At 40.9% G+C, this 26,492-nt stretch overlaps 2 protein-coding genes across 4 annotated transcripts in view; one reads left to right on the top strand and one right to left on the bottom strand.

Annotated features, from left to right (window-relative positions):
• Tspan2 (tetraspanin 2) overlaps positions 1-26,492 on the bottom strand; it is a 57,285-nt gene that overhangs the window by 1,253 nt on the left and 29,540 nt on the right. The window contains exons 7-10 of one of the 3 annotated variants that reach the window (XR_015668516.1): positions 24,500-24,583; positions 17,120-17,310; positions 11,269-12,163; positions 10,636-10,816 (exon numbers count right to left, since the gene is read on the bottom strand). Coding sequence is in view for 1 of the 3 variants with exons in the window: in NM_022589.2 (NP_072111.1) it covers positions 17,245-17,310; positions 24,500-24,583 (150 nt within the window). In the remaining 2 variants the exon portion in view is untranslated. 3 annotated transcript variants of the gene reach the window in all.
• Positions 4,198-9,078, top strand: Tshb (thyroid stimulating hormone subunit beta). Its single transcript, NM_013116.2, is given in 3 exon segments — positions 4,198-4,268; positions 8,213-8,375; positions 8,753-9,078. Coding segments are annotated over 2 exon segments (417 nt in total). The 5' UTR covers positions 4,198-4,268; position 8,213; the 3' UTR covers positions 9,008-9,078.

Raw genomic sequence — 26,492 nt, 5'->3', positions numbered from 1 at the left:
ATATCTTACTTATACTTACAAGCCCTTCCCAGAGCTTTTCAGTCCTCAGTGTGGATCTTGATTTACAATCTGGTATAATTCCCTTCTGTACAGGTCCACTATGATAAATTCTTTCAGATTTTGCATAACTGTATCCCTTACATGTCATCCTTTCTCTTCAACTTTGAAGGATGATTTTCAATGACTGAAGAATTTTTGAGGACTTTAATTTCTTATAGAATTTAATTTAATTTCTTAGAATCATGACATTTTTTCTGAATTCATCAAATCTTAGTTATCTTTTCAAATTGTTTTCATTTAGTCTCATTCAGCATTGCTTATATTAAATATCTTCAGCTTTATTAATCTTTTCCTTTATAGTATCTAATTGTTACATATAATTGTCTGTTACAGCATATTTTTATGAGAAAATTGTTGCCTTCATATTTAAAAGTTAAGTTTTGTCTTTTATGCCTCTACTTAATCTTTCCTCTAATTTCTTGAGTTTATGGAAATTGGTTATAAAGTAATGCCTAGCTCATTATTGTTATATTAATTCTTTTCTGTATGCTAGTTCTAGCTCTAGCTCAGTTCCAATTAGTCATTTCCTCTTTGTCATGAACTGTACTTTTTTGCTTCTTTGCATTCCTAGAGTTTATCTTTTTAAATTGATGCCACATGTTATGGCTTACTCCTTGTTGGGCACATTCTCCATGAAATATGAGATTGAATTGTGGCAGGCAGTTGAGGATGCCGTGCCTCACCCTGGGTGTGCTGGACGGTTCTCTTTTGTCCTCTCAGGATCTGCCATACCAAATTTCAGCTAGTTTTCATCTGAGCACAAAACGATCCTCTGCACTCTGCAGAGGATCGCTTTGTGGATCTCTGTTCTTCCCAGAGTCTTCTGTGTGAGCACATGGTGCACTGGGTCCCATGGACTCCCAAGCTTCCCATGTCAATTAGAAGTACTTTACTCTTGCCTTTACTGTCTTTCCCTCTACCATGATCAAGACACCATCTTCACGGAGTAAAATTTACATCTTTTGTTTCCCTTCTCTTTGGCATCAGTCTGTAATTTTTTCCCCTAATGCCCAGTGTGTGTGGAATGGTGATTTCACATATTTTGTCCTACTTTGCAGTTATTTTAGGTGGGAAAACAAATGTGTCAGAACTGCAAGTTCAATACATATGGGTTCACTCATGCATTCACTGTGTGTATGCCCATGTGTGTTCCTCTCTCTCTCTCTCTCTCTCTCTCTCTCTCTCTCGCTACTTATTTACCTACTATGGGTAGCTGTGCATATAAATATACTGGAAACTAAGTTTCTGAATTAATGTTTTATGTAACAGAGGTACAAGTCCCATAAGAAACGCCTAATACTTCTTTTGTTAACATACTTTTGTATTAGTAAATTGCCTGGAATCATTCAAGCAAGATTTTTGACACCTGACTTCTACTTTTCCTACTTTCATAGTTATATTCCTCCATAGTAATTTGTATTTCTTCTTTTTTTAATTTTTGAGATTATAATTATAACATTTCTCCTGTCCGTTTCCTCCCTCCAAACATTCCCATGTCCCTCTCCCTGTTCTTCAAATTTATGGCCTCTCTCTCTCTCTCTCTCTCTCTCTCTCTCTCTCTCACTCTCTCTCTCATTGTTACTACATGCATATATGTATATACATATATATTCCTAAATATAACCTGTTCAGTCTGTATAATGTTCCTTATATGTTTAGGGCTGACTGGTTGACACTGAACAACTAATTGGTGTGCTTTCCTCTGGGGAGGAATGCCTCATGTGCCTACAGTTCTCTGTGTGGGGTTGAGGTGTTGTACACTCTCCCTCATCCACCTCATCATCCTCATCCTTGTGTCCTTGCTTAGCTCACCTTTGAGCAGTTGTGTGGCTGAGACTATGGCTATAGCTTCTGATGTTACCCAGAAACAGGGTCTCGAGGCCAACGGGCCTATCTTCTGGTTCCTACCATCTTTCTGCCCTCTTTTCCTCAATGCTGTCTGAGCCTTAGGTTAAGAGAGTGTTTTGTAGATGTGTTTATTTGGACTGGGCTCCACAATTCTGCCTTTTGGTTGCTTGTGGTTTTCTGTTGTGGCTCCCATCTGTGGCAAAGAGAAGTCTCCTTGTTGAGGGTCAGAGACTGCTTATCTTTGCGTATTTGTATAAGGACAGATGCTTACACTGTTGTTAGGGCGTATGCTGCTTTAGTAACTTAACGGTTATAGATTCTTCTCCAGTAACAATGAATTTACTAGCATTGAGTAGTTAGATTTCTAGTACAAAGCAAGCCATAGAGTTTAATATGAAGTAGCTTGTATTTTTAAGACATACAGTCCCTGGACTAGATATTCTTGTTTTATAGCTGTTAAACTATATATTATTTGTGAATACCTCCAGAGGGAGTCCCTACTTAATGGACTGCAACCAAGTTTAGTATGCACACTAGCTGAAAACCCATCTTAGTACACTTGTGGCAAATAGATGTCTTAGTCACCATAGCAGTTCGACCTCATCAATCACGAGCAGCCAACTGATCAGAACATATTCATGTAAGCCATACTCTGGACAGCACCCAGTCAGACTGTCTGTGCCTCACTCTGCTCTCTGTCCACAGATGCTCTGGCCTGTGGTGCTGCGGAGCTCTCCGTAGCTTTATTTTCACAGGGCCATCTGATTTGTGGATCTTTCTTTGTTCAGTTGAACTTCATTAAATGTTTTTATGCCAGAAATCATATTTTGTCTCTAATTTACATTAATAATAAAGGTTAAAGGAAGTGAAGACAAATGAGATTTTCAATAACCCCTAAGAATAGCTAGGATTTTACTCAACATCTACCATATGCGAGGGGTTCTATGAATCTAATTCTCTTAAAACTCCTAATCATTGGAAAAGCCTTGACTAATCAGAGAAGGCTTTGCATAGGTGGTGTTTTCTAAGATAAGCCATGGAAGATGGCAGGGCTGGGGCATAGGATGAAGCCCTGGGCAGGTGTTCCAATAGAGGGAGCAGAATATTCCCAAACGGAAAAGAAACAAATGTGACTAACTAGAATCTCAGCGCAGCTTGTCTAAAACCACAGGGAACACAGAAAATGTGTGACTTGGAGATCTAGGGAGGAGTGGGGGGTTAAGTAGGATAAGACCAGAGGGCCAGAATGCACCATGAGGACTTTAAAAGTGATACCAACTCTGACGGTGTTTTTCTGAGGGCAATTTAGAAGTGCAAGTTTTGGGCATGTTATAGTGTGGTAAACATGGGTTAAATGAGTAAAACTAAGACGTAGGTATAAAGATTAGGAAAAAGTGTAGATTAGTTCCAAATATTGAGGAATTGTCTTCCCCAGTCATTTACACATTTAATGAATATATTGGCTGAATATTTATCAAATGTTTTTGCGTTATCATCAATTAACATTTCTTATGGAGTGCTTGCTGCACACCAGGTACCTTAGATAAACAGTGATCTTAGTTTTTCATTGAGACAGGACCATACTATGTAGCCCATTCTGGCCTCGAACTCTCCATTCCTCTGCTTCCTGAGTTCTAGGAACAGGAACGCACACCAGCATGCCTTTTGATAGGCGAGGGAACTAAAATAAGCAGAACTCATGAGTGCTGGCGACATTACTAGTGAAGGGCCAAGACAGAATTTGATCTCAGGTCAGTTTGGCATCCTGCCAGATTTAGCCACGCTACTCAGAGAAACATTTCACACTAAGTTACGTTAACACTAAAATTCAAGGAAGAAAAACAATAACAATATAACAATTTTGAACTAAAATGTTTTTATTATCGTACATGGTTCAGTTGGCCTAGATTTCCAGATAAGTTTCCTTCGCTTTATAGATGAATAATTATGTGTATGTATCTCTATATGAACAGGCAGAGTCTGAAACCCTCAAGCCCCATATAAATTTGCCTTCTAAGGACTTTTCCCACTGCTTCTGTGGTCTATCCTTCGTAAATATGAGAAGATATTAATGCCTGTTATTAACATTAACATTTAAAGGATATATTTCAAATAGGAGAGAGGAAGATGCATGCTATAATAATGTCAGGGTTTCCAGGGAGAGGATCTAGTGAACCTGTTTGTCTAAACACGTTTTATTTGGGGTTCAGTATGAATTTTCAATAGATGCTTTTCAGATAAGAAAGCAGCAATTCGAATGCAATTATATAAACAAGAAGATCAGAGGGGAATTATCCCGAAGGGTATAAAATGAACAGAGTCTGGGTCATCACAGCATTAACTCGCCAGTGCAAAGTAAGGTAGGTCTCTACCCGGAGCAGGACCTGTAAAATGAAGTGCCTTTGCGATCATTTCATTGTATTTTAACAGCTGTAGCATTAAGATTGCAAATGCTGAGACAGTGTTTTCTTTGATGAGTTCTAAAGTTTGTAATTATTGCTCCAAATCCTGCAGTAGTGGGCAGAGAAGAGTGAGCCGGGAATGGGTGGCTGAGGCGAGAGTCCATTGACTTAAAGAATGGAAGCAGCCTTTCCATCTCCTGATGAAGGGTGAACAGCTGCATGACTCTCCTACCTACATTCCAACTTCAATGTTTTATCACCTGAATACCCTGTGTACTTAATCCTTGCGATTACTAATGGCCATCTTTGAGGAAAGTACATTTTAGGGGAGTTTTAGAGTAAATTAAGTTTTGAGTATGTATAGGGTATAGCATTTTAAGTACCTTCACGGACAGTCCATGTTGCAAGATATTAGTTATTTAATAGTGAAACTCTCAATACATATAACTCAGTAATATAATACACTTTTTCTTTTTAGAAAATATTCTGCTTTAGTGAAGTGCTGGGGTTGTTTAGAGGTGGAGAAAATGATTCTTTTCGTTGTTCAGTAAATAATTATGGTAGAAAAAAGAGGTAATAAACATTAGCAGAGCAGAGAGAAATGTGTTTAATAATGAAAATAGTAAGAACTGAAAGAAAATATGGAGAAAGGGTCAAAGGAAAGAACACAGGAAAAATGTGGAATAAAAGGATCATATTAACACTGGTTTATGTATTACTATAGAGCTAAGGAAATCTTATGGAGGATTCACAGGAATTATTTTATTTTATTTTAGAATTTTAGGAAACAGTATACATAAATTGAAGACCCAAAGATACTGAACTGCTCAACGGGATAAATCAGAGTGAAATCTGAGAGCAGAGTCGTGTTCTTAGGCCGGGGTCTGATGGTAATTGAGCACAGCTTATTCGCTCTGTGAAGACTTTCTTGATGATCTTTTGATGTTACACTTTCCTTTTATAGATAAGGAAATTGAGGGGTAGGAAGGTTATGTGGGCAAAGTCCTATTATTTATAATGAAGTAAAAGAGAAGGGAGCATTCATACTCTGCATCATCACAGTGTCCTAATACTGTGACCAGTGATCCAGTCGGTTTTCATTGCTTTGCTTTTGTTAGCTTAAGCTTCTATAATTATAAAAGGGACTCTTTAAACAGTGTCACTCTTGTTTAGGGTATCAATGGGGGGAAACCATAAAATAATTTTTATCTTAAAAATTTTAAAGGAGATTTTTATTATTTTAAAAATAGATGTGTGCACGTGTGCTGTGTCTGCGGGTGCCTGTGTAGACCAGAGGCATCTACCCCCAGGAGCTGGAGACAGGGATGGGGAGCTGTCTGATGTGGGTGTCTGTAAGAGCAGCTTTTGCTCTTAGCCCCTGAGGCACTCTTGCAGCCCAGCCATAGGAGGTTTCAGAGAGTCAGTGCGTCCATCTGTTTTATCCTGCAAGTGGGTAAATAAGATTACATGCTTTTACCTGGTTTCTACAGCCCGTGGGAAAATTCTGTTCCTTACATTCTGGTCCAATATTCTGATTATAGGCTACAACGTGTGCTCTTCCACATAGAATTGTGAATCTAGAAGTTGTTTTCTGTGGTAAAACCCACTGGAGAACTGTGAACTGTGAAGACGATAGGGGAGTATGAACAGCAAGGGCTGGCGTTCTCTTGCATTTACCTGGTTGCTATTTTTAAGATTCTTTGGAGAATCCTCTGGATTTGCATCACTGAAATAACAACCAACTGAATGCTATAGAGGGAGCTTGTATTTTATGAAACACTTGGCAAAAATCAGATTCCCTGACAAAGGAATTCCTGTGATTTCAGCAGGGAAAGTGTGTCCTAATTGTTGAGCTGAATATGGGGCATGGTATGTGTGAGTCTCGGCTCCAGCCCACCGGAGTGCATAAACCAACATAACCAGGAATTCGTGGTTTTCCTTCTTAATGCAAATATTTAAAAAATACTGAAAGGGATGCCTAGGTATATAATGTTTACAGAGTTTACAACCAAATACGTTTTCCTAAACGGTTACTTCACTTCTTTGTCTACAATGTAGCAAATGCAAGGAAATCTTTTTAACTGGGGGGATGTTAGAGTCCTAACTTGGACTTTCACAGAACTTAGAACAACCTGCATTTTTACATTTGTGCTCATACTTGGTTCCTCCTGAATTGTAAGGACTACATTAATACAACTCTCAGTGCTTACTCCAGAGGCTCAGTACATATGTGTTCATCCAATTTCAGAAATTCTGTGCTAGGAATAGGAGATTGGTTGAAATGGCTATAGAAGTAGACATTTAGAATTCATCCCTAGTAACTTATATAAATAATTTTTGTTTAATATATTTATTGGAAACAAAGTTCTAGTTACCTGAGACTAACTTACTTACAAGGCTTCAGTAAGTAGAAATTTTAAAGCACACAGCTTAAAAGTGCTGACGACATAACCCACAGGTTTGAGAGAACCTTGATACTTCTTTGATAATTGAATAAAATGTTTAGTGAATTTTTTTCCATTTATTTTGGGATGTGCTGGGGGAGCACTGCGGAGTGCATAGAGAGGTCAGAGGACAACTTCCAGGAAGGAGTATGTTCTCCCCATCCATCACGTGTGTTCCGGGAATTGAACTCATGTTATCAGATTAGAGATGCAAGTGCTTTTACTTCCGAGCCTTCTTGCCGGCCAGTGAATAGTGATAATTTAATAGAATAAACAAACAACCATGTGCTTATAGATAACAATATTGCCTCAGTGTTGGCACTACATATATATTTATATAAGTTTATATATTTACTGGCAATGATAGTTGAGAAGAAAAAAAGATCCAAACATAACTAGCTAGTGGTACAAATATTAGTAAAGGGGAATCAAAAGTCTTTAATCTTAGAGGTGATCAACTTACATCTAAAAGTCTGAAATTTGATTACCCCCTATCAGTAGCAGAACCAAAATAAGTACAAGTCACAACATTCTCCAGATTGTTACAATTGCTCAACTGCTACCAAGTAGCTTCTGCATCAGCCAGGCTCTCCACACCGCCCAGCTGCATGTTCTGCTCGGTGGCCCCTCTGCTGCATCCCATCCAGCCACTGCTAACGAATCTGGACAACCCAGGATGGCCGCTTTCTTGGCTGAATTACTCTGAAGGTGCCACACTAATTTTTTCCAGCTCTCCATATGTTTTAAAATAATGAATGCCATACAACTTCTGTATAAAATGATCTTTTATTTCAACTTGAAAATTTTCAACTCTATTAGAATACCCTAACGATTCAGAAGAGACTGTCTAACTGGTGTTAACACCAGTCATGATTTCAGCTTAATATTCAGGGCCTTCTTCAGTTTCCTTGACTAGCAACAGGTAGAATTATAGGGAAGATTACATACACTGGGTGGTACTAAAGTTTGCTTGTGATTTTTCTTGGCTTCTTTCCATCTTTAATTATATGAACCTAAGCTACTGAACCAAAATTTTTAGGAACTTTTATTTCTGGGAAAGTCCTTTCTAAAGAATATTTATTAATTTACTTCTTACAAAGACAGGAATTTTATTACAGCTTCGTTGAATGAATTATTTTACACCTAGTTAACAGAAAGCTGTCAATTTTCTTAGTGATGTTGCAGACTCACATGTTGCTTTCCAGGGGAGCCCAATGGCACGTGTAGGCAGCAGACTTCTAAAATGTGAGCTTCTGTACTATGGATATACATGGTCATAGCTGCATCTGACTGTGTGTGAGAAGGTTTGAGAGGACTGAATATGCAGGGCCCAGGATAGGTAACCATTCAGTATATCTTATCTGTTCTGGGGTTTATATACCCATAAGCTTTCCACAGGCACGCCTCTGAATGTGGAAAGGACACTTATGAGCTCTGTGGTCTTTCCCTCTGATTTAGCATGAATGCTGTCGTTCTCTTTTCCGTGCTTTTCGCTCTTGCTTGTGGGCAAGTGTCATCGTTTTGTATTCCCACTGAGTATATGATGTACGTGGACAGGAGAGAGTGTGCCTACTGCCTGACCATCAACACCACCATCTGCGCTGGGTATTGTATGACACGGGTATGTTGGTCACTGCGTTTCTTTTAGCTGTAAATTGTACAGGTCTAAAGTTGTCTGTTAATATTTTAGAAAGGAAGTGGGATAAATCATAGTCTCCTCTTTGGGAAGCCAAGCACACTGCTTTCAGAATTATAATTATGTGATTCTACACAGAAAAAGTACAGATACATTGTAACAGTTTACCCTAAAGTGTTTGTTCTGCTCAATGGTAGATGAGAAGAAAGTGTCCTTTTTTGTCTCTGAGGGGTTAAGTGTAGATGTGTGGGTAACAGAGCTCAGGAGTCCTTTAAGATCATCAGGAAACAAAGGGATATTAGTCATTCTATTACACTAAGTTGCATGCAGTTTATCATGTTAAGATCTCTTTTCTTCCACAGGATATCAATGGCAAACTGTTTCTTCCCAAGTACGCACTCTCTCAGGATGTCTGTACATACAGAGACTTCACCTACAGAACGGTGGAAATACCGGGATGCCCACACCATGTTGCTCCTTATTTCTCCTACCCCGTTGCCCTGAGCTGCAAGTGTGGAAAGTGTAACACTGACTACAGCGACTGTACACACGAGGCTGTCAAAACCAACTACTGCACCAAGCCACAGACATTCTATCTGGGGGGATTTTCTGGTTAACTGTAATGGCAATGCAATCTGGTTAAATGTGTTTACCTGGAATAGAACTAATAAAATATCATTGATATGTCTTGCCTGCCATTTGATCCATAGGCACATCCACAAGGCATTAGAGAGCTTACACAACTTTAGAAGCAGAGGCGTTATGGAAGCTGTGTTGGTTTCCATGCAGAGTAGAGCAGAGCAGAGGTGAAAAGGAAAGCAGAAATGTGAGCTGCTTCAAGCGGGCCCCAGGAGATTTCCTTACTGACAACAGGGGGTCTATCTTGACCTAGAAAGCAAATGTGAGAATCCTGCAGAGTTCCAGGGAGAAAGAGACTGCCATCAGAAGGTGGAGGAACACACAGCACCAGGGGCCTGGAAACATTGTCCCTTTAAAGGCATCAGCACTGGAGACAGGGACATATGAAATCTGGCACAGAAAGCATTATCCTCATCACTCAAGCGCTCTGCATAAAATGCCACCAAAACTCAGACAAGAGCCTGGGCACCATTCTCTTTAATTTAATTACTGTGGTGGGCCAACTGACTGGTGAAAGGTATACCCCAGAAGGTCAGCGTATAAAGCCTACAAAAGAGGCCACGATCATCTTACATGTGGAAGCCTAAATCCTTCATAGTCCCTCAAGTAATAAGAGATACTTTCCAGCATTTAGGCTGAAAGCAACTTGTGCTTTTGGGCTTTGGGTATCATGAAACACTAGTACAATCACCACAGGTCTAGGGGCAGGAGAGAGGGCTAAGAGATTCAATGGAGTGGATTGCGGTGTTTTAACCTTTGCCCCAATGCAGAGTGAGACATTGCTTTAGGCGAATAGGCTTAGTTGAGGGTTATTTTCTTTCCCATCCTTACATGCTCCTTCTCAAGAGTTGAACTTTAAGTGGTGTTCTGAGGACTCAACCTTTAGAAGACCATCTTTTATTTGGCCATTAATTGTCACCCTGAAGTTGACAACTACTTGTAGGGCTTAGAGTGGCTGTGCTGCCCAGACATTGGTTAAGCTTAGCTAGACATCTTGCGAGTACCTGCATGCTGACAGAGCCACAGGGGAGGTGGTGTGGTGCAGGTAGAGTAGTACCAAACCCACCAAGCTGTGCATTTCCACGCAAGAGTCAGGAATCTACCTACTCTTACCTTACTACCTAAAGTTGACCCTTGCATGACCAATCACTAAACCTTAAAACAAGACTCAGGGTTCTCATGCCAGCCAATAGTAAGCACACAATTATTTAAGATTGTTTATCAAATATAGGTCTTTGACAGATGTGTAAAATTTGTAAAGTTCAAACCTAGCTGGCATTACCCTCAGATGATTCTCAAGCATGCTGAAAGTGATTTTCGTCAAAAGATGTGGACTCTAGAGTGATGAAACTCACGGACATCCCGGCTTTGGCAGATTTTATTCTATTCTTTTAAATTACTTTAATAAATTTCCTGAATCTTCAGGGATGGGGCCAGCTCAGAACATGGTATAGCCAGCCTGCACTGTCAGCAGCACAAGAGCCGAGAGTGGCTGCATGAGAGAACTCACTGAAGGAAGTCTGTCTGGGAGACGCACATGTGAAAGTGGGATGGTCCCAAACACAAACAGGCTGGAGCTCGGAGGCTGAGGTGCTCAACGACTCACCTTAACTGGGTCCATGGGCTTGGTGATACGGGAGCTCTGTTTTGAGGGACATTGGTGTCCTTTTGGTTTAACACGAGGAGGATGGATAGGCAGGCTCCAAAGTACGAGGATGAAGACTCATTGCTTGCCATGTGGGAGAGCGGTAAGCACTGGACATCATCAGGTGTCATCATTAAATCCCCTGTAAAGTTTAAAGGAATCAGATCTCACCAGAGGAAGTTTGAAACTCAGTACTCCAAGAGAAAAAACCTTCCTCACTTGCCTGACATATAAAGAGCCCTTCATAACTCAAGGATTTAGGTCACAGCTGCCCCAGTCTTTAACGGTCAAGTTCCTTGAGAATAAGTGAACGTACCAGATGTATCACAGGTTAACAGCATAGCATGGTACTTCCTGGTAATAATAGGAAATTCTAATAATAGAAAGTCTTTTTTATATAATAAAAGTGTCTTTAAAATGTAAGGGTAGTGTGTCTGAGCCAAACACAAAAATTGAGGTAACTTCCTCTCTAGCCTATTTTCTCAATGCTGTTTCTTTCTTGTCTGTAGTAGTTAATTTCTCCTTTTCTGTCTTTTAAGACAATCTGGTGTCAGTTTCCTTGGCTCTCCTTTATTCACTGTCATGACTACTTACTAAACATGTCTTTCCTTCTGTAGCTGTACGCCGATTCTCTCCTGGTCTCAGTGCTCACTGCAAGTGGTCTGAGTGGGGCTGATGGAGATGGGTGTGGTATTCAGGTCATGAGCTGGCCATACAGTGGACTACATTCCCTCCCAGTAGGAGTCATTCCCAGACCTTGGTTTCACCTATAGAAAAAGGATTGCTTGGCTTTGAGGTTAATAGAATGGGAGCCTGAAGCTGCTGGTGGCCATCTTTGGCATCTCTTAGAAGCAGTGTGAGACAAAAAAGCCAGGCCAGAGGGGACTGAGAAGCCCACGGCAGAGAAACAGGCCTCCTGATTACACTTGAGTTTAATCTGGAGCCAATAGCACCCTTAAAGAAGCCATATTGTCCTCTTTAGACACTTGGAAAGCTTTGGCTGGCACAGTGGCTTTAGTTGGTCCCAATACTGTCCCTCAGGTGGGCATCTTTTCTTGCTGTTTCTCATGGCTTTTTTTTTTCCTCCTCTTCTTTGATCTTTCTTGGTGGGAAGCATCCGTGATCTCCCTCACACATCTCGAGTTTCTGTTTTAAAGTCCACCATAGTAGCCGCAAACCTTTTTACTTCCCACTCTCCTCTTAGTCAACTACAACTTGGGGTAACAGTGCCTAGCTAGTGATCCAATACTCAGGCAACTCTTGTCTTGACCTCTGTGCTTCCAAAGGGTTATATAGAGCCACACCATTTATAATTAGCCATGATGAGGATGAGACCGACTTTTTCTCATTTTTCTTTGAGACGAAGTTTCAGTCTAGGCTGGCCTTGACCTTATTGTGTTGCCCAGCTGGCTTCAAGCTTGTGGTCCTCTTGTCTTGGTCTCCCAAGTGCTGAGATCACAGGTATGCACCATGATGCCTAACCCATATCCTAAAAAATGAATTTTCTTTTGAATCTTCTTTCTCAAAGATGACTTAAAATCTATGACATAGTCATTAATTAGTAATAGTAATGTGGGTTTGGACTGGTTTTGGGGGTAAATTAAAGCTGCTATAGGTATAAAGATTCTAAACTTTGAAGAAAAGACTCAATCTCTAGAAACTTTATGTGTCTGTCCTGTTGGTCCTTTGGACACTGCTAAGTAAAAAACTTGAGTATGTATTAATTGGTCCTTGGATGTCCAAAGGATGTATCCATTTCAGTTATCTGAAGCTGGCTTCCCCCTTAAGGAAACTGTAGCTTCCCCTTTCTGTCTAATTAGAGGTGAGATACCAGTTGTCAGCTACTGAAAGAACACAGGCATCTCAGAGAGAGTTTGCAAGTGTGAGGTTAAGAAATATGTGGGCAATTAAATAACTCTTATGGGATTCTAACTTACAAGCATAGAGATCTCTAAGTTTTAAAAAGTTTAGATTTGTTTATTTTATGTGAATAACTGTTTTGCCTTTGTAGATGTATGTGTATATGCCTGGTATCCACAGGTCAGGCATGGGATCCCCTGGTTGTGAGGGTTGCGATCTACTACGTAGGTACTGGAGATCAAACCTGGGACCTCTATAGGAGCAACGAGTGCGCTAATTTCTTAAACTTAATGTTCTCATGAAGACTTTAAAAAAAATAAAGATTTATCCTCACCCCCACCGTGTGTGTGTGTGTGTGTGTGTGTGTGTGTGTGTGTGTGTGTGCCCCATGCTGTATTTGTGGAGGTCAGAGGACAACGTGTGGAGTCTATTCTCTCTTTCTACTGCATGGGATCTAGGGTTGAACTCGGGTCATTAGGCTTGCTAACAAGTGCCTTTATCTATGGAGTCACCAGCCCCGTATTTTCTCTTGAATGACCTGCTGGCAGCTCCACTCACACTGTTACCATCTGCTTCTCCTCCTGTGCATCTCTCTTCTGGCCACCAAGTCAGAAGCCTGTGTGTTAGCCCAGGTTCCCCTCTCATGCCTCATTTCCCATCTCTGTGATCACATTGTGTTAGGATGTGTGTCTATGGAATCCGTTGATTGATCTTTGCCATCTAATCTCATTCTTTATCATAGTTATCTTTAAAAGTCGTAATACTTGAACGTCTAGTTTGTTAAAAGCTTTATTTAATAACTCACTGCTTAAATTTTTTTTATTTCTTTAGGACAAAAATAAGATTTGTTTAAAAGAAGATTCCTGATTACCAGGGCTCTTCTTAATTTTGTTTGGGACAGCCCCTCCTAAAATGTTTTCATGCACTATTTCAGAAACTTCTTGTGTTTTCCTTAGGAAACAAAACCACACTTTTTCTTTTTTCTACCTTGGCCAGCATGTAAGAATTTTCCAGGATTCAGGTCAAAATAGCTAACATCAAGGAAGTCTCTCTCCTGACCACTCTTTCCAAGTTTGAGTGGGCCCACTCTTGGTTAATGATTATCATAGTGCTCACAGAAAGACAGGCCTGCTTTTCCAAACTCTGCTTGTTGGGTCAATATTATCCTAAGGGATCAAGTCAGTAAGACAGTAGCCTCAAACAGTCACAAAACAAAACAAACAAAAAGCCCATCTCTTGTGTAGGATGCATATTATGAAGAGCAGGCACAGAGAAAATATACTGATGCCATTTGTAAGAACTATATAGCTTTTGAATAAAACAGAATTGGGGAATGTAGTGAAGGTTATTAATGAGCTCAACAAATGTTTCTATAACTAACATAGTTCTTGTGGAACTATGTTCATTTTTGCATGATTTTTAGAAAATTATTTACCACAGAGACCTCTTTTTCAGGGTATCAACATAATTGTACCAGCTAAATTCAGTAGTTCTTGTAAGTCTTTGTAAATTAGTTATTGACTTATTTAATAATTAACATGCAATTTAAATTTTTTTAATTTTTTTTTTGCTGTTTAATAGAAGTAAAAGAAATCATAAAATAGACAGGAAACACACCACAAACACAAAGAATGTTTCTGTTAACAACACTTTGGGAACCACAGGATGTATTACTTGTATTCGCCATGTTTCTCTGTTTCCCCAGGGGCAGCATCTGGACTGTGAATCCCTTAGTTGTTATAAGAACACCAAACAATAATGTTTTGTATTGTTGTAGTATTTTCACTTTTAAAAGACATCTATATACAAAATACCTTTTATAGTAAAAAAAATGGAGGATGTTTAAAAAAAATAGAAAATCTCAAGTCTTAAAATACACACAAAAACCAAATTGACTCACGTGAGCTTAAGCTGGCTCTACCTTCGAGAGACATAAATTGCTCTTTCCTGGGTATGGGAAACAGGCTTGGTGTTCAAGAGCATGTCAATGGGGCCTTGAAAGCTGGGCTGTGGCTGGCCTCTGGGCCATAGAAACCACCTTTACCAATGACAAGAGAGCAAATATTTGGTAAACTTATTTCAGAAGGGAGAACACGCTATCCTCTTTGCTGATTACGAGATTATTATCATCTCTCTGGGCCTCATCCTCACCCAGCTACATCGATTAGATTCCTCAGAGGGAAAGGAGGGCTGTCTGTACAGGAGGGCCACATTGGACCCAGGATCACCTCCACAGGCCAAGCCACAGATAACCAAGTTTTCTTGGAGGAAGGAGGAACAACTTGGGTGAACTAGTGTGAGCTGAAGTACAACTATATGTAATTAGAACCCTAGGGGTGTTGCTTTTGAACCCGCTGTAAGTAACAGCATGGAAGGGTTACCAGTCTGCTTTTTCTATATTGTTTGGGTGAACTGGTAGGTAACACATTGAATAAGTCACATGAATGTGTTAAGAAGATACAGTAAGATTTTAAGATAACTCAAACAGTGTAAGTACATAGAAAATTTAATTTAAAATAACTTAAAATGTTTGGGTCTGATCTCAAATTAGTTCAGGTAAACAGAAATAACTGTAAATTTACATACATGTACATGTGTATGTATACAAACATTTATCTCCATAGTTTCCACCAGGCACACATGTATTAAGTTACATATGTATATATCCTTAAGAGATACGTATTTAAGGTATGTATAGGTTCAGGACAGAGGGGTTATATATCTCTACAGATATAGCTTTATCCATTCACATAAAGATATATATCCATCTTCACTCAGAGATGGAATTCTCTATTTTTACCCAGTACATTCTTTGGAAAGCTTAACCCTCAGAGAGGTACACTAATCACACAGGATACGGATTTCTAGACTTATTCCTCTGCATTAAAAAATTATTCTTCTGTCTATAGTTACTGTGGTTTTCTTTAAACTCACTCACTCACTGAGGAACGAAACTTACTTCTGAGGAACGGGAAATAACTCTGAGCTGGAGAACCTGAGTACACTCTGGAGCCTGTCCTCTGTCTTCAGGAAGACAGATAGACTAAAGCTAAAAGAAGGACTGATCGCTCTTTGTCTGCCTGAAAAGCTGGCCTTTGTCAGCCACTGGGGTACAAACATCAAGAAGTGATGTTTTTTAAATACTCTTTTGCATCTGTAGGTAAAGTAGTCATACAGTTACACTTTTAACTCCCTCAGTTTTTCTCCAAAGCTAGGAGCAGTAGCAAGCATATCTGAAAAGAGAGAGGTGGCACTCTGTGGGCAAGACATCCCAGCAGTTGTGTGTCCTCAGCAAAACACTTGTAAAAGTTTCCTGAAACATGGTACTTTGTTCTAGCACACATCAAAGTCTTATGTTCTTAGCGGGCACAGAAGCTTCCCTGATGGTTTCCAGAATCCCTCACACCTTCATTTTTTTGTGTGGTCAAATACAATCTTAAGAATTCACAATTTATATCCTTTAACAAGTTGTTCTGTTCTAAAAAATGTGCCAATTTAGACCCCGCTGTGGGTTTCCCCACTTAAAATCAATCACTCAGGTATCCACAGAGCCTGAGCATTTATTCCCACAGGGATTTGCTAAGAAAGAATATATTTGTGCTGCAGCTGTATGCATGAAACATTTTGGATTCATTAACTTGCCTTTGCTGCGTGTATATATATTGAAGAAGGTGTTTATCTTGGTTTAGTCAGGGTACTCATAACATACATCTGAGTTACAGGGGGTCTACTTATTTTAAAGAATAAAACTGTATTCTTAATCTATGAAGAATTCTCTGCACTGATAAATAAGAAAAATGGAAAACAATGAGGAAAGTATGTAAACTCAAGCTACGAGGTATTCCAGAGGCACAGTGCCAGCGAGGTCCCCCACTGTCACACTGCACAGTTCTTGCTTTCCTCTGTCACCACATCTGGAGAAGCACTGAGTATGAGGGAAAGCCCTTGTGGAAAGGTGAGGCTTCCAGCAGTTCAAAGCAGAGTCAGGAGAGAAGAGGGCTAAAGCAACATTTACATGCCACTGGATAACAGCATTTCCCCCTTAAAAGTTGTTATTTTTAGTCCTAAAAGCACTCGCTTTTATGGGGCACATGCTTGTCTATGTGACTTCTCTTTCCAGAGAGAGGTTTTCTGTTTTTAAATGCTAAGAAAGCATGACTTTTTCAAATTATATTTTTCCATGCTATATTTACTTTTACAGATGTGTTTAGTTCTAAAACTGTGGTTTACTGTATTCTGGGGAGAATTTTTTTTTTAAAGAAACCTTTACATTCAACTCAGACACAGTCAATCTATGGCCCTTCAATTCTTATATCTTATTGCTTCCATTAACTAGAAATCCTGCATTCTCTTTATGTATCTCATTTTCATGGCTAAAATCTGAGAAATGGACCCATTATTACATTTCCTGAATAGCCAAGTTTTAAATATCTCTCATTGCTTTTTTCTGGCAATTAAATAGGTTATTCTTGCATACAAGAACTAGGGTTTCCCAGGAAACAGCTATCAGTATGTGCAATGCATATCCAGAAACACAGAGACATTCACTCCAGGAGCAAATCAGTAATGAATCAAACATACATACATGTGCAAATATACAGTTGACAGAAAATTATTTTAGCTTCTAATATCCTGAATATTAAAAATGAGCCACGAGCTCTTGTGATAATTAGCACGAACACTCTAGATTGCAATTTTCATGAAGTATCTTCAAATCACATCGCGTGAGTTCCGTATTGCACAGCAGAGCACCATGCTGAATATCATGCCAAAGATCTGCAACAGAAAGAACCTCATTAGCAGCTTTCACATGTGGATCTGATCAAAGGTCAGCAAACGGTGGCACTGAAGCTCAAGTTACTGACCAACAACACTGGCTGTAAATGACATTTTCATATGTTTCTCAAGAAGGACAATTAAGCAAGAGGTCTGTGTCCGCCCTGCCGAGTTCTACGTTATCCGTCTTTTTTTTTTTAAATTTAGAGAATACTTTATTAGTTTTTGTAATCAAACCCACGTAGATAAGACCTTACATATTTAATACAGTGTGTTACCCCTGTACAAATGGAAAACACTTAAGTTCAACGTTTCTAGACCAATATGGCTGTTAATTTCTGTACAGTGCCAACTCAACACAGTAAACGGGGATACTTTTTTCCAAAGTTGACAGCACAGCTAAAGTTTCAAAAAATTCAAATTATATATCTGATATATATATTTATATTTATATAAAAAGACCAATAATAGCAGTGTGTTATGCATCAACAGCAGCAACAGCTTTTCCAGGTTCTGCAGTCATCTGAACAAAACTGTAGAGACATCCAGCACACTCCATTAAAAAAAAAAAAAGTAAAAAAACAAAACCCGAGAAAACAGCACAGTTCTGTTACTCTTGTGGTACCTGGCACCATTTTTTTTTAAATTAGCTTCTCAATCATCATCTGGAAAGAAAACATTCTGAGCAACATCATTAAAAACAGCTCTGATAAAGCACGGTCACTACTACGTATCATAAAGCAGGTACAAGCTATTTTACATCCACAGAGGTATGATACAGTACTGTCCTACATCTATAATACTAGAGGATACAATTTAAAAGGCATTATTTGAGACTTGATTCTACTTTTCCAGCAGAGGGCCCAAAGGATGGTGTGACACAGCTTTGTTTTTTTGTTTTTTTGTTTTTTTGTTTTTTTTTTTTTTGTTTTTGTTTTTTGTTTTTTTTTGCTTCATCCATCTTGTCTAATTGGGTGGCTGTATATGTATGGGCCACATGTGGGGCAGGCTCTGAATGGGTGTTCCTTCAGTCTCTGTTTTAATCTTTGCCTCTCCCTTCCCTGCCAAGGGTATTCTTTTTCCTCATTTAAAGAAGGAGTGAAGCATTCATATTTTGATCATCCGTCTTGAGTTTCGTTTGTTCTAGGGATCTAGGGTAATTCAAGCATTTGGGCTAATAGCCACTTATCAATGAGTGCATACCATGTATGTCTTTCTGTGATTGGGTTAGCTCACTCAGGATGATATTTTCCAGTTCCAACCATTTGCCTACGAATTTCATAAACTCGTTGTTTTTGATAGCTGAGTAATATTCCATTGTGTAGATGTACCACATTTTCTGTATCCATTCCTCTGTTGAAGGGCATCTGGGTTCTTTCCATTTTCTGGCTATTATAAATAAGGCTGCGATGAACATAGTGGAGCACGTGTCTCTTTTATATGTTGAGGCATCTTTTGGGTATATGCCCAAGAGAGGTATAGCTGGATCCTCAGGCAGTTCAATGTCCAATTTTCTGAGGAACCTCCAGACTGATTTCCAGAATGGTTTTACCAGTCTGCAATCCCACCAACAATGGAGGAGTGTTCCTCTTTCTCCACATCCTCGCCAGCATCTGCTGTGACACAGCTTTGTAAAGAAACATACTCTAGACAGGATTTCCTTTCACTAATGGCACAGTTCTAAGGATTCATTCTCTCCATGAATGTCAGCTAAAACCGTTATTAAAAAAATGAAATATCCCTAGAACAAAACTGTATAACCACCGGATTCACATGAAGATGACCTAGTGGAGACAAGCTGGACCTCACCTTACCAACAAGCTATCAAATCTGTTATGTTTAAACAGTGAGACCTCCAAGGAAGGAGATGCCAAGTAGTGCTTCAAAGCTTCGGACCACAATCAAACACAGCATCCTTTTCAACAGAAGCAGAAGCTCATCTGAATATGCTCAAGGATGCTGACATCAACATTTAATCATCTCCTCACTCATCCAGGAAGAAGGGGAGATCAGTTACTACTGTACTTTATTGTGTTCAACCAAATCACCATGTTACAAAAATAGCAAGCTGCCATAATAAAAAATAAGGCTCCTCTATCCAGCACCAGATAGCATCATTTTACTTTCAAGCCTAGAAATTGCACACTTGTATATAAACCAACCGAAGATGAGGATTGAGAGTTCATCTTGGTGGATTTTTCCTTTGATGAATATGAAGTGTCCTTCCTTATCTTTTTTGATGACTTTTAATTGAAAATTGATTTTATTTGATATTAGAATGGCTACTCCAGCTTGCTTCTTCTGACCATTTGCTTGGAAAGTTGTTTTCCAGCCTTTCACTCTGAGGTAGTGTCTGTCTTTGTCTCTGAGGTGTGTTTCCTGTAGGCAGCAGAATGCAGGGTCCTCATTGCGTATCCAGTTTGTTAATCTATGTCTTTTTATTGGGGAGTTGAGGCCATTGATGTTGAGAGATATTAAGGAATAGTGATTATTGCTTCCTGTTATATTCATATTTGGATGTGAGGTTATGTTTGTGTGCTTTTCTTCTCTTTGTTTTGTTGCCAAGATGATTAGTTTCTTGCTTCTTCTAGGGTATAGCTTGCCTCCTTATGTTGGGCTTTACCCTTTATTATCCTTTGTAGGGCTGGATTTGTAGAAAGATATTGTGTAAATTTGGTTTTGTCATGGAATATCTTGGTTTCTCCATCTATGATAATTGAGAGTTTTGCAGGATACAGTAACCTGGGCTGGCATTTGTGTTCTCTTAGGGTCTGTATGACATCTGTCCAGGATCTTTTGGCCTTCATAGTTTCTGGCGAAAAGTCTGGTGTGATTCTGATAGGTCTGCCTTTATATGTTACTTGACCTTTTTCCCTTACTGCTTTTAATATTCTTTCTTTATTTTGTGTGTTTGGTGTTTTGACAATTATGTGACGGGAGGTGTTTCTTTTCTGGTCCAATCTATTTGGAGTTCTGTAGGCTTCTTGTATGCCTATGGGTATCTCTTTTTTTAGGTTAGGGAAGTTTTCTTCTATGATTTTGTTGAAGATATTTACTGGTCCTTTGAGCTGGGAGTCTTCACTCTCTTCTATACCTATTATCCTTAGGTTTGATCTTCTCATTGAGTCCTGGATTTCCTGTATGTTTTGGACCAGTAGCTTTTTCTGCCTTACATTATCTTTGACAGTTGAGTCAATGATTTCTATGGAATCTTCTGCTCCCGAGATCCTCTCTTCCATCTCTTGTATTCTGTTGGTGAAGCTTGTATCTACAGCTCCTTGTCTTTTCTTCTGATTTTCTATGTCCAGGGTTGTTTCCATGTGTTCTTTCTTGATTGCTTCTATTTCCATTTTTAATTCCTTCAACTGTTTGATTGTGTTTTCCTGGAATTCTTTCAGGGATTTTTGCGATTCCTCTCTGTAGGCTTCTACTTGTTCTCTAAGGGAGTTCTTTATGTCTTTCTTGAAGTCCTCCAGCATCATGATCAAATATGATTTTGAAACTAGATCTTGCTTTTCTGGTGTGTTTGGATATTCCGTGTTTGTTTTGGTGGGAGAATTGGGCTCCGATGATGCCATGTAGTCTTGGTTTCTGTTGCTTGGGTTCCTGCGCTTGCCTCTCGCCATCAGATTATCTCTAGTGTTACTTTGTTCTGCTATTTCTGACCGTGGCTAGACTGTCCTATAAGCCTGTGTGTCAGGAGTGCTGTAGACCTGTTTTCCTGTTTTCTTTCAGCCAGTTATGGGGACAGAGTGTTCTGCTTTCCGGCGTGTAGTTTTTCCTCTCTACAGGTCTTCAGCTGTTCCTGTGGGCCTGTGTCTTGAGTTCACCAGGCAAGTTTCCTGCAGGGGAAAAGTTGGTCCCACCTGTGGTTCCAAGGCTCAAGTTTGCTCGTGGGGTACTGCCTAAGTCCTCTCCGCTGTGGCAGCAACCGGGAAGATCTGCGCTGCTCTTTCCGGGAGCCTCCGTGCACCAGGGTTCCAGATGGCGTTTGGTGTTTTCCTCTGGCGTCTGGACGTGCACAGAGTGCAGCCTCCTCTGGTCTCCCAGGCGTGTCTGCCTCTCTGAAGGTTCAGCTCTCCCTCCCACGGGATTTGGGTGCAGAGAACTGTTTATCCGGTCTGTTTCCTTCAGGTTCCGGCGGTGTCTCAGGCGCAGGGGTCCTGCCGCTCCTGGGCCCTCCCCTACGGGAACCCAGAGGCCTTACACAGCTGCCTCTTGGGCCAGGGACGTGGGCAGGGGTGGGCAGTGTTGGTGGTCTCCTCCGCTCTGCAGCCTCAGGAGTGCCCACCTGATCAGGTGGTGAGGTCTCTCTCCCACGGGGTTTGGGAGCAGAGAGCTGCTGCGGGCCGGGATCCGCGGGTGTACGTTATCCGTCTTAACAGACACATCTGTTGTAAGACAGGGCTCGTTTCTGGCTTATGGTTCTTACAGTTATGAAAGACTGATGCATTTCTGGTTTTTGAATTTTATATTTAAGATGAATCTCAGATCTATTTTACTCATTCAGGAAATACGTTCTTAATCTCTTAGGTAAAAGTGCTTATGGTCTAAGTGTCAGAAAAGCACTACAGTGGTGGAACCCTGTCAAACAGCTTCTCGTCACTCCTGGTCCATTTCTACACAAATGATACGTGGCTGCTTAACTCAATAGATCCACCAAAATATAAACGGAAGCAACTGAGCTATAATATTGCTGACTTCTTCTGTCTCTCAGACAGTTCTCTGAGATGCTGGATACTTGGATGGAACCACTGTGCCGGTGGTTTGAAGAGAATACCAAAAGGCCCTTTAGGTATTCCCAGTTACCTCCACACGTCCACAGTCAGAGTAATCCTGTCTGTGAGGACCTCAATAATGAATGGTAATGTTCGCTTTGAGAATTTGGCGCCATGCCTCTGGATCTCTCCTCAATCCCATCCTAAGACAGACCAGGAGCTGAGGATGTTTAATGCATCAAGGCAGGAGGGCAGAGGCAGACGGAGGATGGAGGACGGAAGTAAGGACTCAGCCAGCAAGGATTTCAGGTCTGCAGTCACTGAACCCAGTAGCAGTGTATGGCAGGGAGACACCTAATGAGCTACAAGCTTAAATTTCCCCCTACTCATACTGGGTATAGTTTGAGGGGTTCATTCTGAGAGACTCCTTCCCACTCAGCTTGCTGTGGTCACAAGTCAGGGCTGACTGCTTCTATGCTATGCAATTGTTAGTACAGTCTACTTGATGCGTCCATTTTGTGTAATGTTTTCAAATTGCCTATGCTCACTAGTTTTATGTTAACTTGATACAAGCTAGAGTTATCAATCGGGGAAGGAACCTCAATTGAGAAAATGGCCCTGTAAGATATGGTTGTAGGTCATTTTCTTAATGAGTAGTTGATAGAAGATGGCCCAGACTATGGGGGTATTGCTATCCCTGAGGTCTATAAGAAAGCAGGCTGAGCAAGCCACAATAAACCAGCCAGTAAGCAGCACCCCTCCATGGCCTCTACATCAGCTCCAGGCTCCAGGTTCCTACCCTGTTTGAGTTCTTATCCTGACTTCCTTCAGTGATGAACTGGAAGTGTAAGACAAATAAACCCTCTCCTTTCCAAGTAGCTTTGGCCCTGTCGCTTTGTCACAGCAATAGTAACTCTAAGATGCTGCTTCAGGACCATCACTGGGGAGCCCCGAGAATGTGGGGAGGGTCTGTGAGATATCTCTGGATTTGGAGGGCCACCAAATAGTATTTCTAGCTACTGCCATACCCAGTGTTCTGGATACAGAGAATGGGAAAATGCTTGGGTATTCCCTAAGAACTACCAATTCATGGATTTCTTCAACATCCTTGTAGGCCTGCCTTTGGGTAGACCAGGAGATAATCTACACATAGACTAGTAAGTAAATTCTATCTTACCATGAGCTACCACCCTTCCTCATCCATTCTGCACCACAGGTCCTCCAGAAACACAGATCCACAGGTGCCTGTGGTACCTGAATAGGTTTGGCCCTCGTAGACTCGTGTGTTGGAATGCTTGGCCCACAGGGAGTGGTACTATTAGGAGATGTGGCCTTGTTGGAGGACATGCATCACTATGTAGGCCGGTTTTGAGGTCTCAAATATGCTCAAGCTACACCACACATGGTACCCAGTCTCCTGCTGTCTGCAGATCAAGATGTAGACTCCTCGTCTCCAGCGCCATGTCGGCCTGCTTACTGCTGTGCTTCCCACAATGATGACAATGGACTAAGCCTCTGAACTGCAAGCCACCCCAATTAATTGTTGTCCTTTATAAGAATTACTATGGTCATGGTGCCTCTTCACAGCAACAGAACCCTAAGGAACCCAGTGCCTGATGTGCAGCCTCTCAGAAGAGCACACAAAACCTTCAGTTGTGAGGATGACCCTCCTTGCCACTCTCATCCAACCTGTCTAGGGCTACTAATTCTTATATACAGTTTTTTTTCCAAAAATAAAAACAAAACAAGGTGTTATGCAGCTAGCCCAGGCATGTCTCAAACTCACTATGTGCGGAGAAGACCACACACTTGTGATCCTTTTCCCACTGCCTCCTAAGTGGCTGGACCACAAGTGTGTGCAGCACTGGGGATCGAACCAAGGGCTTCGTAAGTCCCAGGGAAGCACTCTGACAACAGAGCTTCATCCCCGACCTCTCTTCCACACTCATTTTGGTAACAATAGGTTATCGGCAGTATTCCATTTGACCTTCATAATAATCTTTTAAGGCTGGTCTGTTTAAAATTTATATTCTACGAAGCTTAGAGAAATTAAGAAACCCTCCTTCAATCCCAGGGCTTAAGAGAAAGTAAAGAAAGCAGGAGGTGAATCCAGTTTGTGATGCTTGCCTTACGCTTCCTGTCAGCGCCTAGACGAAGAGACCTGCTCGCATGTTACTGCGACCTGAGATCACTTACCAAGGTTAGGGCGGCAGGCTTAAATGGGAGGTTATTGCAATGACAAAGTCAAGGTCATGACTGAGTGGATGCTGGAATCTGTGAATATTTTACACAGTTACTACCGATGTATATAATTAACTTTGCTCTTTGGAGATGTACTGCGGACAAAAGTCTTTACCCATTATGAGAACTGCCATTTAAGATACTGTCATCTCCAATTTGAAGAGAAATACTATGTAAGGGTTTAATGCTTCTTAGAAGGTAAAAAAGATTACATTCTAGAACTTTCTTACCGTGAGACCCGCAATCCCAATACCAACAATTCCAATGAGCTGGAGCTTAACACTGATTATGGTTTCAATTTTGTCGATGCAATTCTGTTTTGAAAAAAAAAAGTCATCAGTGAAAACTGATTGTGCGACTCATCCTGTGGCCCAGTGGATCCCTTGGCTATCTGGGTCTGTACATTAATCCCTGTGGGCTTCTGCTCATATGCAAACCATCCCTCGAGGGTGACATCAACCTGACAACTGTAGAGCAGAAACATAGTGTTGGGCAAATGTAATTCTCTCCTTTTGGGTAAGCTTTTCTATTCAGGCCAAAGGTCTGCTTCAGAGCTCTGAAATATGGTGCTGCAAAGCTGCCTCTCCACCCACCCCCTTGCATTCCAAAACTTAAGCCTCTCCTTACTTTCAGCAAAGAAAGATACGATATTCTCTAAATTATAACCTCCTCTTTGTCATTTACAATTTAAAAGAAAGTTTATACACTTGATGTATTTGACTATGCAAGGTATGTGTAACTTATTAAGAGACTAAAAAAATCTGCATGGAGACAAATTAAGTTATGGAAAGCCAATCCTTAGGAAAGCCAGATCTTGGGAGTCAGAAGTGCATTCTCTCCAGTGTCAGCTGGGCTATGGGTTCCAACCTTTGACCCCTAGGAGATCTGTAAAGCACGGGTTGGAAGAACATTTATGGATGGGGGTGGGGGTAAACTGGGCAGGGGGCAGAGGGGACCATCTGTAACCATTACTAGTTTCTCAGTGCCAAACACTTCTGCTTGGTGACTTCCGACACAGAGGTCTACTCTCAGCCCAGGTACATCCTCAGGGCACATAGATCTTTAGCATCCTCTGATATCCACACATGTTAGGAAATGGTAACCACTCATGTCTCCTCTTTATTTAGTGATTCTGCAGACCTCGTTTCAGCCTCTGGAGCACATTGGTGGGTGTGGAGCAGTAAGATTGCTTCCTCTGCTCTGGGGAAGCCTGGTGGTGAGGACGCAGACCCCCAGTGCATTCTGGTGAATGCCTGGAGCACGCTGGAGACAGCAGCTTCTGGCCAAAGAAAGCCACCGTCCATCTGCAGCCTTCCAGCCTGTCTCTCCTCACTGGACTGGGACTCTATGCCAGGCTCCGCCTAAGGCAGTGAGTGTGAAAAGGTGCAAGGATCCCTTTCCAGCTTCTCTTCCTTTCCTCAGAGCCAAAGCAGCAAGCGTCCTTCTCTGTGTTAGCTCCTTCTCTGGCTCTGGGTCTCACTCTCTCAGGAAGTCTGCCAGCCACACTCTTCCCTTCCTGCACTCAGGCTCTTTATCTCCATTGACGTTTCCAAGTGACACCAGGCTCAGTGTTTCCAACCTAAAGCAGGCACAGCAGCCTGTCTCCATTGCTGCCCTGCCCCCAGTTCTGCCAACAGCCTCTTTCCACTCACAGAGCGCTTCTTTTGTGAAAAACAAATTACAAAACATGTCCTGGCTTTCCTTATTCACAAGGGAGTACAGAGTCACTGAGATTTGGAAAATAGACATTAATAACATGAAAATAAGGAACATCTGTCCTCTGCTAAGATCATAACGAATACTGTTGATGGGTCTTGTGCATACAGAGACCCACACACTCACATTTATATTGATCTATGTGCTCTTATGCGTAACAGAAGGCACTAAAATGTCTTCTTACATTAAATATTTTTGAAAATGTGATTTCCTAGTAGCCAGAAGACGTATCCTATGAAAGGATCATAATTTAAATGACATCCTACTATTGTATGTTAAGAAATCAGTATTTGGTTATTAATGCATATATCTTGTAATAAATACCACTGCATAAACATTTCTATCTGCATTTCCCCCCATATTTTTCGTGTGTGTGTGTGTGTGTGTGTGTGTGTGTGTGTGTGTGTGTGTGCCACAGGAGCTGTCAATCTTATCTTTTGACACTGCTTCTCTCATGGAACTTGGGGTTCACCAATTAGGATAGGTTGACCAGCGAGCCCCAGTGGT

The sequence above is a fragment of the Rattus norvegicus genome, chromosome 2 (genome assembly GCF_021556685.1).
Source record: "Rattus norvegicus strain SHRSP/BbbUtx chromosome 2, alternate assembly SHRSP_T2T, whole genome shotgun sequence".
In the NCBI taxonomy this organism is placed as follows: Eukaryota; Metazoa; Chordata; class Mammalia; order Rodentia; family Muridae; genus Rattus; species Rattus norvegicus.
Note: the sequence above shows the minus strand (reverse complement) of the source record. Positions and strands in the feature narration are given on the sequence as shown.